The sequence below is a fragment of the Musca vetustissima genome, unplaced genomic scaffold (genome assembly GCF_032173495.1).
Source record: "Musca vetustissima isolate MV318-11 ecotype Yass unplaced genomic scaffold, APGP_CSIRO_Mvet_v1 utg19267, whole genome shotgun sequence".
Taxonomy (NCBI): domain Eukaryota; kingdom Metazoa; phylum Arthropoda; class Insecta; order Diptera; family Muscidae; genus Musca; species Musca vetustissima.
Genome location: NW_026875507.1, coordinates 131,713 through 150,003, shown reverse-complemented (window position 1 = coordinate 150,003; position 18,291 = coordinate 131,713). Strand labels below are relative to the sequence as shown.

Below are 18,291 nucleotides of genomic sequence, written 5' to 3'. Positions count from 1 at the left end.
TATTTAACATTTAAATAAAAAACAAGGCCCACAGAAATAATAAAAATCTTAAAAAGGCCACATAAAAATTTAAAACTGTGATTTGAAAAAAAAATCGAATAAAAAAACTATCACAAGGAATTGCAACAAAAATAAAAAATTCCCTACAATTATATAATTTAAATTTTTTGCAACAAAAAATTAAAAAAGCAGAACATTTAACCCCAACAAAGCCAATCGGGTTCTCTCCAAAAAAAATTGTGAAACAAAGCAACATATCACTTTTAAAAAGTGCAACTTAATAAGAAAAAAATTGAATTAAAAAAATTCCAAACCTAAGGAAAAAATATCTCTCTCTACAAAAAATCAACAACAACAAAAAGACTGTTTCCAATTCAAACAAACATCTCATTAATTGTACTTAATTAAATTGCAAAAGTAAAAAAAGGGGCAGGACAAATTCCCCTTTTTCACGTCGCCACCAAAAATTCATTTGAAAAAGTTTATCTTCACCAAACTCGAATTCAAAACCATGTTGGGCACAATGGCAATGCGTCAACCCGAAAACTGGCTCTATGAAATTTGGCAAAAGGGCTATGACAGCCCCTGCTATGTTATGGTGCCGAATGCAAAAGTACGTATATATTATCGAAACAACACACCCTATATTTTTTATTTTTCTCTCATAGGATATATACTATATATGGGGGTCCCCCATACCCTGCAAGAAAAATAGTATATATTATAGATTTTTCGTAGTTCCTTCGTATAGAAAGAAATGTTTTTGGCCGAGTCATCATTCTTTAATGATGATGATGGCGCTCGGCTGAAATATTTCTGTTTTTTGTGTAAGACACTTTTTTTGCCAACTTAGCTTTTTTGTAGTTGTCGTCGATGTTGTGTGTGAACGTCGTCGTCTTGGTCGCCATTCACAACGTGTATTATCGATTTTTTTGTTAGCTATTGTGAGCCAAAAAATACTGATAGGAAATATAAAAAAATTAAAAGCCGACTATAGTTCGGAAAAGAAAGTTCAACAAAGATTTTTTGGTGTTATTGAAAAAAATTGGTTACAACAAAATAACAAAAAATAAAAATAAATATAAAAAATTGAACTAGTTCAAATATTAAAAAAATAAATAAAAATATTTAATTTTTTTCTGAAAAAAATTGTGTGATTAATATTAACAAAATGATACAGGTAGAATTTTTATATAATACAAAATAGAGTATTTAATTTTTAAAAATGATAAAATATATATAAATACAACATATTCATTATTATTAAATCTATAGAAATAAACTGGACTTAGAATAGTTTATTTAATATTTTAACAAAGTGATATAACCCTTTTATATTTGTATAGTTTTTTTTTATTATAAAAAATACTATTTAATTAAAAAAATTAAATACAATATACACGCATTAAAAATCTATAAAAAAGTAGATAAAGTATTTTTTTCATTTCTAAAACTAATAAAGTGATATAACCTCTTTTTATTTAGAACGGTATTTTTTCATTGAATATTATTTAAGAATGATTCCATTTTATTTTTTAAATTTAAAAATAATTTTTTTTTATAAATAATTTAAAAATATTTTCTTAAAAAAAAAATTAAGAAATGAAATTATACCCTTCGACTTGTTTAAGGGGATTATGTCACTAATTTTTATTAAAAATTAATAATGTCCAATTTTTACTTAATTTAGAAATATTGTTTTTACAAAAAAGTAATAATTTTTATTATATATATATATAGAATGTTTCCATTTTATTTTTTAAATAAAAAATAATTTTATTTTATAAATAATTTAAAAATATTTTTTTAAGAAAATTTTTAAGAAATAAAATTAAACCCTTCGACTTGTTTAAGGGGATTAGTCACTAATTTTTATTAAAAATTAATAATGTCCAATTTTTACTTAATTTAGAAATATTTTTTTTTACAAAAAAGTAATAATTTTTATTATTTCTGTATATATAAAAAAATATTTTTTTATAAAAAAAAAATAAAAATGAAAATGTACAAAAAAAAAGAAATCCGTTGACTTTTTTAAGTGGATTATGTCACTAATTTTTATTAAATATTAATAATTTCCAATTTTTACTTAAATTAGAAATATTTTTTTTTTTTAAAAGTAATAATTTTTATTATTTCTGTATATATAAAAAAATGGACTTAGTCCTTTTTCCAACCATATCTTCATAAAAACTTAAATTAATTATCTCACAATTTTTAATTTTTTCCAATATTTTTAATACTTATTATTTTTGTTATTTATTATTGTTTTTTGCATTTTTAAATATATATTTTTTTCTCGCCCCTCTCCTCTCTCTCCATGTCATCAATAAATATCAATTTAATAATTTTTTGTTTTAGCACTTGTGCTGCTATAAACAATTGTCTGTCTAGATTATTAATTATGACTGTTTTTGCAACAACAGCAACATCACGAATTGTGTGCACAACTGACGAAATCGAAACCTTGATTTCAATAGTTTTTCAATCAATTGTTTTTTGATTTTTTTTATTTTATTTAAATGATGTGAATGGACGATTATTTACTTCATATCGAATGGTGGTGACGACAAAAAATAATATTTTTTTAAATTGTTTTTTATTTTTCTATATAATAGAAATTAATTTAGTTCACTAAAAAATTTAAATTTTAATTATATTAATTTTTATATTTAATACAAACCCAAAAAAAATTGTGGAAAAAATCATTTAAAGCATATTAGGAGGATATTTTTTGCAAAGATTTTTTTTGTTCATTAACAAAATTTTAAGGCCAAATTTCGAACATTTTTTTTGGTTTCGCACCACTTTTAATGTGGATTTTGAAGAACTCCCCCCGTATAATTTCGAAAAATCTCCTTTCTAGTAATATGCAATTCTTAGTCTCAATCTGTGTGATCTATTCCCTAAGCTATTGATATTTTAACTCTAGAAATTTACTTTTACGCTGCTAACATCTGTTGCTCGATCACGTCATATATAAATGATATATGACTATAGTTTTGAAAAAAAAAATTATTGTAAATTTAGACTTGGGAGTATACCGAGATTTTAACACCTCATTTTCTGCTCTTCTTCGAATCGCTTATAGCAATTGTTTTCCTTAGTAATTATCTATTACTTTTGGCACATGCCATGATCTCATGACTCACTGACGATGCTAAAATTAAAAAAAAAAATGGTGTATTGAATTTAAAAAAAATAAAATTGTGTGTACAATATGTATTAGCGTAATGATATAAACGCAACAGCTGCTTGCTTGCTTGCTGACAACCACAATAGGGGTTTTTGTTGCTGCTGCTAATATTAATCACATGGGGTTGCTAAGTATTTAAAATTGTTGGTAAGAAATGCGAAATAGAAAAAAATGTATTTCTTCTTCAGGAAGACAAAAAAAGACCTGCTGTGGTGGTTGTCTTCAAATCGAATCGGTTTTTAATGACGATGAGACATTATCAGCAAGACAGCAAATAACAAAGCAAGAGGCGTCTAAATTCTTAGACGGACAGCATAGTTTTTTTTTTTTTTTTGAAACATGCTGTTCGTTAGGTTCGGCTAAATTTAAATCTATAGAAAAATATTTATATATATATATGAAAAGATTATAATGATGGCATCAAAAGGAAGTCCTAAAACAATACACACAACAATTTGTCGGGGTATAAAAGAAAATCTCACCCCCTAATGAAAAACAAAAACACACAAAGATTCTAGGCAAATAGTGCGGCAGGTAGTAGAATTTTTTTTTTTTTTTTGAAGTTCGGAAAATACAAAAAAAAAAATCGAAGAGAAATGAACAAGTGTCTTAACGCCAGCGATCTCCTCGAAATGTTTTTTTCAAGGTGCCATACTTATGCTCATAAGTGCGTTTTGGCACATTGAGGCGAACATGTTCGTCAAACTATTTTATTTTCATTTCAAGTACAAGTGAAAAATTTGAAAAAATTTTGTTGTTTTTTTTTTTTTTTTTTTTTTTTTTTTTTTTTTTTTTTTGTTTTGTTTTAGAAATTAGTGCACATTTTGAGCATTGAATTGCATTGGCTGACACACATACCTACTTATCTTGGGGGTTTTCATGTTCGTTTTTTTTTTTTTTTTCTTCTCACTCTCCTACATATTTTCAACATATTATTTTTAGTGCATTTAATTGGTTTGTCAGGTTTTGAAGTGTCAAACAAACGAATGACTGCGTGTGTGGGTGGGTTGATATTGAAATTTTGCTTTTTAATTTATGATGTAAAAACATATTTATGTTGCAATGTGGCTAGGCAATCCCATGTGCTAGACATATGACATTAAATCAATGACTTTCATCAAAATTAAAAAAAAAAAATACAAAAACAAAAAATAAATTATTTTGCTGTGATTTTTGCTCATGAAATATTGCCGCAAGGAGGCACGATTTTTTTGTTTGGTTTTGATTGAGCAAGTTTTCATTGAATTGGAAAAAAATGTGAAATGTTTTCTTTCGAAATTTAACATTGAAAAAATAGATATATTTGAAATGAAAAATTTATTTGAGGAAAAACATATATTTTTCATTTGGGAATTTTTTTGAAAATGCAAAAAAAACACAATAATAATTAAAATAAAACAAAATTAATTAGGAAATTTTTATAACAATATTATAATAATATATAACAAAAAAACAAAAACATGAAATGAAAAGGCTTTTAAAAATTAAAACAAAATTTTTTAAACAAAAAACGATTTTTTTCAAAAATAAATTTTTGGTACTCAAATTTTTATATGAAATCCTTTATATTGTAGTTATATTAAACGCCATATATATTTCAATATAAAAATTGCACTTAACCGAATTTTTTTGCACATAATGTACAGTATTGGACCCTGAAGATGACATAAGAAATATCTAAAGGCCTGAACTATATTTTAAAAATGTTTAGAGTTATATTGTTATATTGATTGTTGAAAACTAATTGAACGCCATCTATAGCTCACTATTATAGATGACTGCTCAAGGGGGCCAAACTAATTTATTTCAAATAATATAAAATAAATTGTATTTTATTTTTTTTTATTTTTAATTTTGTTATTGAGTTTTTATGCAACATGTATATTTTAAGGACTTCAAAGAGCTATGAAATATATTTTCTCAATGAAAAATTTTTGAAGCAGTTTTTGCACTTTCATATATAAATTTTCAAATATAGAATTTGGCCCTGAAATAAGTTGTATTTTCTAAATGTCTCTGCTATATTGAAAAAATATATAGGCTTGAACAATTTTGAAGTAAATGTCATCTTTATCCTATATATGACCATTGTTAATGATAAGATAAAGATGGCGTTCACTTCAACAGCCTATATATAGTGTTCAATATACCCCCACCAAATTGATAAAGGAAATAAATAAAATTTCTCCCTAAACTTTATTGGCTAAAATCGCAATCAATATTAAATTTACTTTAAGCATACATATATTCCATAATTGGATTTTATGAATTAAAAAAAAAATAATTTGGAGGTATATTGATATATAGGCTTGAAAAAAATTTTAAAGTGAATGCCATCTATAGCTCAACATTATTCTTCTGTAGCGTTTCCACCAACCCAGGATGTTTGAATTAAAAAGTAATTTGATGGTATATTGAATATATAGATTTGAAAAAAAAAAATGTGAACGCCATCTATATATCAACATTAACAGTGTTGATATGTAACATTTCTCCCTTAACTACTTTATGGACTAAAATCGCAAGCCAGCTCACTGTTTATTTACAAAAATTTGATTTCTATATTAAAAAATAATTTTAAGAAAGAAAAATCCCGTATCCAACGCCATCTATATTTTAAATACATTTTTTTTTTTTTTGCAAAATAGTCAGGCTTAATTTGTTGTTTTTATAAAAAACAACTTTTTATTAATGGGGAATGTATGGCATTGTCCGCCGAGGGGTAAGGCAGGGAAGACTATAGTTTCGGATTATTATTTTTAATAATATAATTTTAGAATTTTTTTAAGTACTTTAGGGCCCTGAATAATATAATTTTTTGGGGGTTTATTAAATATATAGGCTTTAAAAAATGTTGAAGTGAACGCCATCTATATCTCAACATTAATTATGATCCTAAGTGACATTTTCTCCGCACTTAAAGGGCTATAATCGCAAACAACGCCATCTATATTTTAAATACAATTATTATGAAAATGTGATTTTTTGGCTAATGTTCCTACTTTTAGGCGTTAAAATGGCTATAGGTTTTTTTAGGGGTATACATTTTAGGATTTAAATCATCTTTAGACATCTGCTCTTTAGAAAAAAATCTTATTTAGAATAGAAAAACATGTCACATTTTTTTTTTTTTTAATTCTTATCATTTTTCTTTCCAGTTTTTATATCAAAATTTTATGATCTATTTTTTTGTTTAAACTCATATATTTAGCATACTATTTAACATCAAAATGGTAATAGGCAGCATTTTTTTATTGCCACTTTTGGCCAAAAGCAAAAAATAAAACAAAAGACCATTTTAAGGGGACCCCCCCCCCATTCTCGGGGTCAAAATTTTTGTTGATATAATTCGAATCTACACTGATTAAAGAATGTCTCTACAAAATTTCAAGTGAAAATCTTTGGGAAGAACTCTTGAAGATATATCCGATTTATTGTGTCCGCATCAAGTGACGGCTGAAGGGCTTCTCAAACTTTAAACGCGTTTTTCTCTAAACCTTTTTTTGCGAATGGCGGGCACGATAACTCAAAAACTAATAATCCAATCGGTTCCAAATTTTGCAACGTTTCTCTGGAGTGTATAGCTCTCGATATGAACTAAATAAAGCCAATCGGTGAAGATTTTTTATTTTTTAACTTGGTTTTTGGTAAAAAATCGGCGATTTTCCAAACAAATATTTTTTCAAAGGTCCACCATTTTGTTAATTTTAGAGCGAAGTCAATAATCCTAGTTATCACTAGAAAAGTTGTACTATTTTAACACCTTTGGAATTTTCGGATTATAATGTTCCAGTAAGGTGTTATCATGCCCGCCATAAAAAATAAGGACTTTCCTTTAATTGCAAAAAACAACAACAAAACAATAACAAAATTTTTTTGTAAATTATTTTTCTTCTATTTTATATCTTCAATTATATATGTGCAAAGTTACAAACCTTAACAAGCATTGGTATAGATTTTTTGGCCCATTGAAAATCTTGAAAAATTAAAATGGAATGGGTTTTTTAGGGGTATACATTTTAGGATTTAAATCATCTTTAGACATCTGCTCTTTAGAAAAAAATCTTATTTAGAATAGAAAAACATGTCACATTTTTTTTAATCCTTATCATTTTTCTTTCCAGTTTTTATATCAAAATTTTATGATATATTTTTTTGTTTAAACTCATATATTAAGCATACTATTTAACATCAAAATGGTAATAGGCAGCATTTTTTTATTGCCACTTTTGGCAAAAAGCAAAAAATAAAACAAAATACCATTTTCAACCAAAAAATAATTAACATACGATGGCACCATGAATATTTATAGTTTATTATATATACATATATATTTTTAAATATACATATATATGTATATTAATGTTACCATATTTTTTGTTAATTTTTTTTTTTTGGCTTTTGTTTTGTTTCAATTTTTTTTTGTTACTTTTTGGCAGCTATAATTATGACCATTTTTAGTGGCTTTAACAGGTCGATTTATTTCACATTGTTGTTGGTTGTTGCTGTGATTGTTTTACGTTGTGATGTATAAGTTTATTATTAGCAGTTTGTTATTGTTGTTTTTGGAGGGTTTTTTTAAAAAAAAATTTTAAAATTTTTTTTTTTGTTTTTTGTATTTTTTGTAATTTTCAAAGGTATTCAAGTTTGTTTTTTTCTGCTAATTTTTTGCTGTTTTTCTCGTTTCATACCAGCTTTAGCCAGTTTTTATTGGTTTTAATATAGCCTTAATTTGTTGTTGTTTTCGTTGGATTTTATTTATTATGGCCATAGTGATAATTTTTTGTCTTGTTTACACTTTTTTCGCAAAAAAATTAAATAAAAAAGAAGGTGTGTTAACAAAACCTCTTGTGTTCGGAGGGCTGCCAAAAATATTTTGCTGGCCAAAAAACTGATATAAAAAAACAACAATAGAAATATTGTTTATTTTGGTTTATATAAGTTGTTTGTGTGACTGTCTGAGGTTTTTTTTTTTTTTTTTTAATTTAGTTTTATTTTTTTGTTCACTACTTTTTATCAAAAAAACCAGCAGCAGGTTGTGTGGTGGTGTGTTAGCTTTTTTATTGATTTTGTTTATTAACAATTCAATAGAGGCAGACAGACAGAAATACGGCACCCATTGCCGTCTCGTCATCATCCGGCGGCGGATTTTTTGTATGCTGGCCAAAAAACAAAAAAATTCGTCACGTTTTGGTTTCAATCTAATCGAAATCGAAAAAACAACAAAATTAAATAAATTTTGAATGGAAAATGTGATGGTGAAGGGGGGAGGTCTATTGTTTTGTTATTATTTTTTTTTTAATTTCCACACACACTTTTCCTGTATTATAACCTTGGTGATAGACATTTTCATTTTTTGATTCAAAAATTTATTTGAATATACTTTTTTTGGTTTTTTTATTTATTTATTATTTTTTTTTTTGAACTGGTGTTTCTTTTCGAAAGTGTTTTGTTCCTTTAACGCATTTTGAAAATTTGCCAAAATGGTTTTTTTTTTGTTCTATGGTTTATTTTTAAAACTAAAAAAATTACCTGCCTCCATCCCCTTCTCTCTACTTGCTAATGGCCGACGGAAGAAATTGTCATTTCGCTGTTAAACACTTGTTTTGTTTATTTCAAAAAAATATTGAAAGTAGGCGTCATGTTGGCCACCTTTTTTTTTTGACCATATATTTAAAGGTTTCCTTGTTGTTGTTGTCGCTGCTGTCAAATCTCATTGCGGCAAATTTGCAAAATATTTGCGTCATATGTGCCAGGCCTGCCTGGCCTGCCCCTTAGAAACAAAATGTCTTCTATTATGATTAACAGGAAGATGACAATATTTAGAAAAAAAAAAACAAAACTGAAAACATAATTTATTTATGTTTCAAAATAGAACTCATTGATTAGATTTTTATTTAAAAAAATAACAAAATTTGACTAATAACTGGCAACATGTGAATATATTATTCACAGGCAAAATTATTATGGCTTAATAAAATGTTCAGAAATATTCAAAATTTTAAGCAAATATTTTCAACATCCTTACAATAGTTCTTCCAATGAGGATTATCCCCCGATTCCTTTTGATTTTAATGACGCAGTACACAAAAAAAATGTTTAGCAACATGTTGCTATTGCTTTGCAACATGTTTATTTCAACATGTTTATTTTAAAACACATAACCTCAAATAGAGTAGTTATTTCTTTGCAATATAGTAATTCTAATAAACTTCAAATATTAATTTTTTTTTCTTTTTAAATTTTAAATTAGTTAGAAAAAATATTAAGAAGATTTTTAAATTAAAATGTTGGGATATTTTGCAAAATACTGCATTTCGAAAATTCGAAGCTAATATTTTCAAGACCTTTAAAATATTTCGTCTAATTACGATTATTCTCAATTTATATCCTTTGATTTGAAATTACACAATATACACAATTACACAAATCTTTAGCAACATATTCCTATTGCTTAGCAACATGCTCAGTTCTATATACATAACCTCAAAATAGCAGTTATTTCTTTGCAACATGTTTAGTATTCCAATAAACATAACCTAAAAATAGTATTGAATTATTTCGAATGCAAAAATTATTTCTAAAAAAGGAAAGGAGGCACTTTAGTAATATATTAGAACAAAAATTCAAATTATTATGTATGTGCTAATTTTTAGTACGGAGCCCTGCATACATTTTTGTAAAATAAAATTTTAAATTTTTGAAAGATCTCTTTTTGCAATATCCTCAAATTTTCAATTATATTTATATAAGAAATGAAACCAAAATGTTCGTAAATTTATATCTAATATCCTTAAAAAAAAAATCAAAAGAAATGCGACATGTTGTTTACTGTCTGCAACATATGACTATATTATTGATAAAGGCTGTCAATATTACGTTGGAATATTTTTTTTATTAACCAACTCAATCGGTTAATAAAAATGTATTTAAAAATTTCAAAAATCCTGATAATTATCACAATTTATACCCATTGATTTTTATTTGCAACATATAAAAAATGTTCCGCAACACATTGTTGGCAACATGTTGATTTTAATACGCATAACCTCAAAATGGTAGTTTATAATAACGATACCTCTAATTTTAATTATATTTATTTAATAATTGAAGCCAAAAATGTCCAATATCCCTAAAAATAAAATTCATAAAAAAATCTTTCTTTAAATTTTGTTTCCCAAAAAAGGCATGCAACATGTTGTATATAGTCTGCAACATGTGAATATATTATTCATAAGGACAGGCAACATTATTTTATGATTGTGTTGGTTAGAAAAAATATTCAACATTTTCCAAAAATCCTAATAATGATTCCAATTTATACCCATTGATTTTTTAATTTACAATATATAAAAAATGTTTAGCAACATAGTGTTTGCAACATGTTTTTAATACACATAACCTCAAAATGTTAGTTTAATATAATGATACCTTTAATTTTAATTATATTTATAAATAAATTAATCTTCAATTTTCCTATAACCTTAAAAATAAAAATCTTTAAATTTTGTTTCACAGAAGAGGTATGCAACATTTTGTAAATAGTCAGCAACATGTGAATTTATTTCCCATAAGGACTTCCGACATTATTTACTATTGTGTAGTTTAATAGAAACATATATAAACAATTCCCAAAATATTGATGATTTATACCCCATTTATGCCCATTGATTATAAATTACAATACATTTGAATCACTGTTTAGCAACATGTTGCTTGCAACATTTTTCTACTACTACATATAACCTCAAAATGGTAGATAATCATAATGATAAATTTAATTATATTTATATTTAAAAAAAGTGAAGCTAAAATTGTACAATATTCTTAAGAATAAAAAATTCTTAAATTTTGTTTCACAAAAAAAAATATTCAACATGGTTGTGCAACATATTTTCAAATTCTTCCACAAACATTAATTTCAGAAAATTTATATTATTTTAATTATTATGGCATTTTATTTTATTAAATGGATTTTAATTCATTTATTGAATTTTATTTTAAAATTCAAAAAATGTTTTTCATTAAAATCTATTACAAAATTTCTTTATCAACATGTTGCTAAGTCCTTTGCCAACACCAGTGTGCATAATATTTTGAAGAAGGTCAAATACTATTAGCTAATATTCGATAATATCAAATTGTTACAAGTGTGTGTGCTTTAAGGGAAGGACAAATTAATTGCTTTTCTTCTATATAATGATTAAAAAAACAAAAAAGAAAGAAAATTTCTTGCAAAATAATACGCAACAATTACCTTGCCTAAGGTCATTTCTTGTCCAACATTCTTTTGTCATAGTTATTCGCTAGAAAATTTTCGAATAAACCAAATGTGTGGTGGTGAATGGTTTCTAGAAAATACTTTCCATTTTAATAAGTAAAAGAGGTAGAGGGTGAAGAGTCATGAGGCAAACCGAGAGGGTATAGTGAGGGTGTTAATAAGGCGATGGGGGCTAGCTATAACTATAATATAATTCAATGTCATTTCAATGTGCACTTGTCAATATTATGCACGAAGAGAATAGATTACAATACAAAATTTTTTCATTGGTTTAATATTATAAGCCAAAACCAGCAACAACAACAAATGAAAAAAATATTTTAATGAATATATATTTCCCCCATATTTTGTGGCACTAACATTTGTAGTTTTTGAAAACCAAAACATTTCAATAGAAAAATACCATGAAAATTGCAATTCATGAAAAAGTGCAGAACACATAGAGCATTTTCACATTCTGTGATTGCCCATTCATATTTTATTTTGAATTGTGTTTTTTCTTTTTAGCTTTGGCATTTCAAATGCATTACCAAGAATTATTTAATAATTAAAGCCCACTTGCTTTGATATATGGTTCGTGTTTTCATGAAATTCAGCTTGCCTGCAATTCAAACGATTTTCACACAGTTTTCTTTTCATTTTCCAGCCATTTCCCGCTAACACAATAAATATTATATAAATGAAATACAAAAAAAACCTTTAATAATTGCCAAGCCGTGTTTTTTGATGGCAGAAAATATCACGCAATGCCTCCTCTCTCATACTCAACCCATATCTACTCCTCCCCTCTCTCTCTCAAATTCCCCCAGTATTACAATTTCATTTAACCGAGTTTCACGGGGTTTTGAATGAATCATCACAACATATGGCATTATATTTCAACGTATAAAATAAAAAAAAAATATGTTCACATGGTGTAGGGTAGTAGGGTTTTGAGGAATTTTTGTTGTTCGGCCAACATCATCAATATTGGATTTTGAAAAAAACAGAAAATAGTAATATTGCCTTTGGCAAAATTTAGCCAATTTCATATAGCAGCACTGAAAGTGATTCGGGGGGTTTTTTGAAGACACAATATTTACAAATCAATACCAAAAATTCCAAATCCATCATCATCGTCATTATAATTTTAGACAAAAAAACCTATAACCTTAATAACTTTGTTTGTTGCCAAGCGCGAAAATAAAAAAAGAAAATAACACCACATAACACCGTTTGTTAGATTTGTGAGTTCGGAACGGGGGGCTTTGTTTGTTGCCCCATTCCGATAGACGACCTACGTTTATAGTTGTTGAGTCATGTTAGGTCATTTATTTTATGGTTATAGTATTTCTTTTATTTTTGTTGAGAATGGGTCACACAACAATGAAATCATGTTTAAGAAAAGAATACCACCGATAACCTACCCTGTGTGGGGTTATGGAGAACTAGAAGAAGCAATGGAGAGAATTTTCTAGGAAAAAATGCGTAACAATGGGAAAATAGTGGGATTTTTCTATGTAGGAAGTTATAGAAGAAGCAATCGAGATTGATTTTCTAATATAAAAATCGATTTTGAGGTTATGTTTATTGTATTAAACATGTTGCTTAAATAAAAATTCTATTGCAACATGTTGCTAAACATTTTTTTATAATTATTTTTATCAAATGCAAGGACAACGATTGGGAATATTATTAAATGGCAAGTTTTTAGGAACTATGAAAATATATTTTCTAGAATTAAAAAAAAAAAAAATATTCGATCTTTAGAAATAAGTTATCATTACTCAATTATTATCAACATGTTGCCAAACATTTTGATTCCTTTTTTCCTCATTAAAATTTTAAATTATAAATTATATCTATTTATAAATTATATCTATTTATAAATTATTTATAAATTATATCTATTTATCCCGAATTATTAAAAATATCGAACTTTGGAAACTATGAAAATTTTAATAATAATAAAATATATGTTGCAGGTTCTTATCAACATGTTTTTTTATTTTGTAGTTAGGATATCAATTAGAAATATTTGTGCAATGACCAAATTTTAGGGATTTTAAAAATCTATGAAAATTAGCAACATTTTAATAATAAAATATGTTGCACTTCACTGTCAACATGTTGCTAAACACTTTTTTTTTAATTTATAAATTAAAATCAATGGTTACCAATTAGAAATATTTGCGCAATGACAAACTTTTAAAAATATTCGTATCGAATTTGGAATGAAATATTTGATCTACGAAAATTTTAATAACAATAATAAAAAAATGATGCACTTCATTGTCAACATGTTGCCAAACGCTTCTTTAAAAATAAAAATCATTCGTTATCAATTATAATTATTTGTCTATGACCAACTTTTATGGGTTATAAAAATACTCTTTTGAATTTCACAAAAAAAATTTTCAACTTTGGAAATATTGAAAATAATAAAATATGTTGCTTGTCTTCATCAACATGTTGCTAAACATTTTGTTTATTATTTTATAATAAAAAAATCAAGGGATTTAAATGGAAAATAATTTACAATGACAAGCAATAATAGGATTTTAAAAATATTCCTCTCGAATTTATGAAAAAAGTTAATGATGATCTTTGGTAATAGCTAAAATATTAATTAAAATAGTAAAATATGTTGCTGGTGTTCATCAACTTGTTGCCAAACATTTTGTTTATAATTTTATTATTAAAAACATGTAATTTAAATATAAATAATTTACAATGACAAGTAATCATAGGATTTTAAAAATATTTCTCTCGATTTTATGAAAAAATGATGATCATTTAAAAAACTCGATATAATAGTAATAGTAAAATATGTTGCTGGTCTTCATCAGCATGTTGCCAAACATTTTGTTTATTATTTTATAATAAAAAATCAAGGGATTTAAATGGAAAATAGTTAACAATGCCAAGCAATTGAGTATTTTAAGAATACTTATCTGCACTTTTTTGTATTTAAATTTTTTTGAATATTTCAAGTTGGTGTTCAGTAACTGACCTCTGCAATTATATTTCTTCTCTCCGATCTTTAAAATTCTATCCCACAAGAAAAAAATAGTAATCCACAATTTTTATTTTTTATTTAACTAACTTTAAAATTTCAATATTTTACCCGTAGTAAGACAATGCTATTTATTATCTTATCTTGAAAAAAATAAATAGATAAAAATGAGGTGATAATATGACAATCTCTTCTTGATATCTTTTATTTGTCTACCTTATGTTATCAGTATTGCAATTAGAATATTTTTTTCACAAATAGCAAAAAAAAATAGATTCGGAATTTTCTTCAAAAATAGCAAATGATTAATTAAAAAAAATGGTGTATGTCGTCAAAAATCTAAAAATAAATTATTTTATAAAAAATACAATAATTAAAAAACAATTATAAATAAAATGTGGATAACATAATTTATGAGATTATTTGGGGGATCTTCGAAAAATTGTGAAATTTTAAATGGGGGAAAATATTTAGAAACAAAATATATGTAAATAAAATGGTAATATAATTTATCAGATTATTTTGAGGAATAGGAAAAATGGTTAAAATTTATGGGATATTTAGAAAAAAATAAAAAATAACATTTAAATAAAAGAAATAAAAAAATCAATATTTTTAGGCATCTATTTTATTTTATTTTATTTTATTTTATTTTTTAAATTTGATTTTATTTTGAGAACATAATAAAATATTTTTTTTTTTATCATTTATATCAAATAATAAAAAAATAGTTCAGTTGAAACTGAACTCACAGAAAAGTAAAACAATTTGTGGAAAATTAGTTCAACTCTCTGGAAAACCAAACCTACTATGAAAAAAAAATTGTTTTTATTTTCCTCTGACCTCAAGCCAAACTATTTAAATAAAAAAAAAATTAAAAAATCCAAATGTCAAATATATCAATTACAACAGAAAAAAAATAAAATAATATTGAAATTAAATTAAACAATTTTAACGAATACAATTTTATCTGTATTCATTAAATATTATTTGTTTTTAATAATTATAAAACAACTCATTATTGAAAATGAAAATTAATTAAATAATCTCTCTCCCCTTCCTCCGAATAAAAAAAAATTCCCGCAATTTTTATTCTCCCAGTTATTGTTTTTTTATGGAAATTTATCGAATCAAAAACAACTCACTTGGGAGATATGGAAAAACAATTTCACTCATTTCAAGTTCTATACAATTATCAGGGTCATTTGCCTTTTTTTTGATTGCCTGCCGCCTCTTTAATCGGAAAGCAAACAAAGACCCTCATTTTTTTCTTTTAATGCAGATCATTTAAAGAAAAAAATTGATATCTTTCTTCGAGTTGTCCGCTCAAGAAAAACAAACATTGCAAAATATAAATAACAACAATTTTTTTCATAATTATATTTTTTTTATTATGCACGTGCCTAGGGAAAAATTGAGAAAAATTTTGAAATGTTTTTAGAAAAAAAGAAATCTTGCCAAACAAAATGTGAGTAGCCTTATTATGGTTTGGCAGACCAAGATCATTTGCATTTTAAGAAAAAGTTGATTGAACTTTAATATGAAAAATTTTGAATTTGAAAATTTTATCAATAATCAAAAATATGTTTTTTTTCACAAAGTGTTGACTCACACCACTCTTGACCAAAGTCCTTTTTTGCTCCCTAAAAATAGCCAAACAAAAATAATTGTCGCCTGTGGTGATTTCAAATCTCAAGTGCCACTTGTCTCAATATGTTTTCAATATGGGCCGATATTTGTCAAGTGTCTCTCTCTTTTTTTTTATTTTCCATAAGATTGATCTAGAAAAATTTGAAAAAAAAAATTGATAACCAAATAAGATCATCAATATGATGCCTACTAATTTGTCGACCACATGCTGAGAGGGCCCACAAAAAAAATTAAAAAGATTTGAAAGGGCAATGTGATGAAGTCTGCCTGGTTCGGTTTGTGTCACGTAGTAAGGTCAAGGGAGATTTTTATCAGATTTGTTGTTGTTTTTAATTTTCAAAAAAAAAAAAAATGTGGAAACCAGTTTTAAATCAAACCGTATTTGATATCTTAAATAAAATAAAAAATACTAGAAAATTCTAAAATTTCTGGGGCCTTTCAATTTCATTTTTTTATTTATTTTCTTTTTGTTTTGTTTTTTGGAAGCGGGGATAAAAAATAAATATTTAAAAAAATTTAATTTAATATTGTAGATATTAAATTTTCAAAAATTTTTCGAAAAAATCTCATATATTTCAAAAATTAAATTTAAATATTTTATAAAATTTTGATATATTTTTTTATAATATTTTCTAAAAAAAATTTTTTTTTGAAATAGGTATAAAAAATAAATATTTTGAAAAAATCTGATATTTTTCAAAAAAAAAAAAAAATAATACTTTTAAAATGTTGATATTTTAAAATTTTGATATTTTTTATTTTTTTTTTTTCAAGAACAAATTTCTAATCAAAAATCTCATTTTCTTCTTCTCCTTTCCAGGATCTCGTCAAATCCCATTTGATGATAGCCGTTCGCGAAGAGGTCGAAGTACTCAAAGAAAAGATCTCCGAGCTGATGGATAAAATCAATCAATTGGAAGTGGAGAATACCATCCTGAAGGCTAATATGTCGCAAGAGACGCTACAACAGTTGCAGATGCAAATAACCGGTACGGCAACACCGAACAATATGATTGCGGCAGCACCAACGCCCACACCACCGGCAGCAACAGTGGCAGCGGCCAATGCTATAGCCGTGGTGGCCAATACAAATGCATTGGTGGGCAATCAGCAGCAGCAGCAACAACAACAGCAGCAAATTGCTGCCATAAATGCAGCAAATACAGGCAGTGGTACGGCCACACCCACAACAGCAACAACACAGACAGCAGCGGTGGAAAATGTTGTCAATGTTGAACAACAGCAACAGCAGCAGCAACAACAACAGCATCAGAATAGCAGCAGCAACAATGAAGAGGCGGCCATGTCTTAAATTTTAATTTAGTTGTTATTTTCAAATTGTTAATGCATTCTGTGCAACTACAACACAAACAAAAACAACAACAACTTTTGTAAGGTTGTGTTTTGAGAAACAAAAAAAATTTGAATCGCCGCCCCCCTCCTCCAAATTTTTTTTGCTTAACAAACGAAAAAAAAAACTTTGTAATCGCCTAGAAGAATCTATGGAACACAAACACTCACACACCGAGTAGAATACAAAGGAAAAAAGTGAAAAAATACCACAACAAGAAAATATTGGAAATTTTGGGAAATTGAAGAAAAATATTTTTTTAAAATAAAAAATATTTTTTTGAAAGATAAAATTTAAAAATTATTTTTAGAGACATTTTTTAAATTAAAAAAAAATAATTTTTAAATATTGTTGAAAATAATTTAAAAAAATAATTTTTATGGAATGTAAAAATAATTTTAAAAAAAAATTAAAAATATTTTTTAAAGAATTTAAAAATAATTTTTAAAGAATTTACAAATAATTTTTAAAGAATAATTAAAAAAAAATTTTAAAGAATTTAAAAATAATTTTAAAAAATTTAAAAATAGTTTTTAATAAAAATAATTTTTTAAAATTAAAAAATTTTTAATGAAAAAAAAAATAATATATTAAAAAATTTAAAAATAATTTTTAAAAAAAATTTGAAAAATATTTTTTAAAAATTTAAAAAAAAATTTAAAAATTATAAATTTAATTTTTAAAGAATTTAAATTTAATTTTTAAAGAATTTAAAAATAATTTTTAAAGAAATTACAAATAATTTTGAAAAAATTAAAAATAATTTTTTAAAAATTTCAAAATTTTTAAAAGAAATTTTTAAAAATGTTTATTTTTAA

At 25.4% G+C, this 18,291-nt stretch overlaps 1 protein-coding gene across 1 annotated transcript; it reads left to right on the top strand.

Moving 5' to 3' along the window:
- Positions 1-469: 469 nt before the first annotated feature.
- Positions 470-17,377, top strand: LOC133337993 (protein bunched, class 1/class 3/D/E isoforms; the record flags this gene model as incomplete). Its single annotated transcript, XM_061546182.1, has 2 exons — positions 470-613; positions 16,943-17,377. Coding segments are annotated over exons 1-2 (537 nt in total), but the record flags the coding sequence as incomplete, so codon positions are not given.
- Positions 17,378-18,291: the final 914 nt, after the last annotated feature.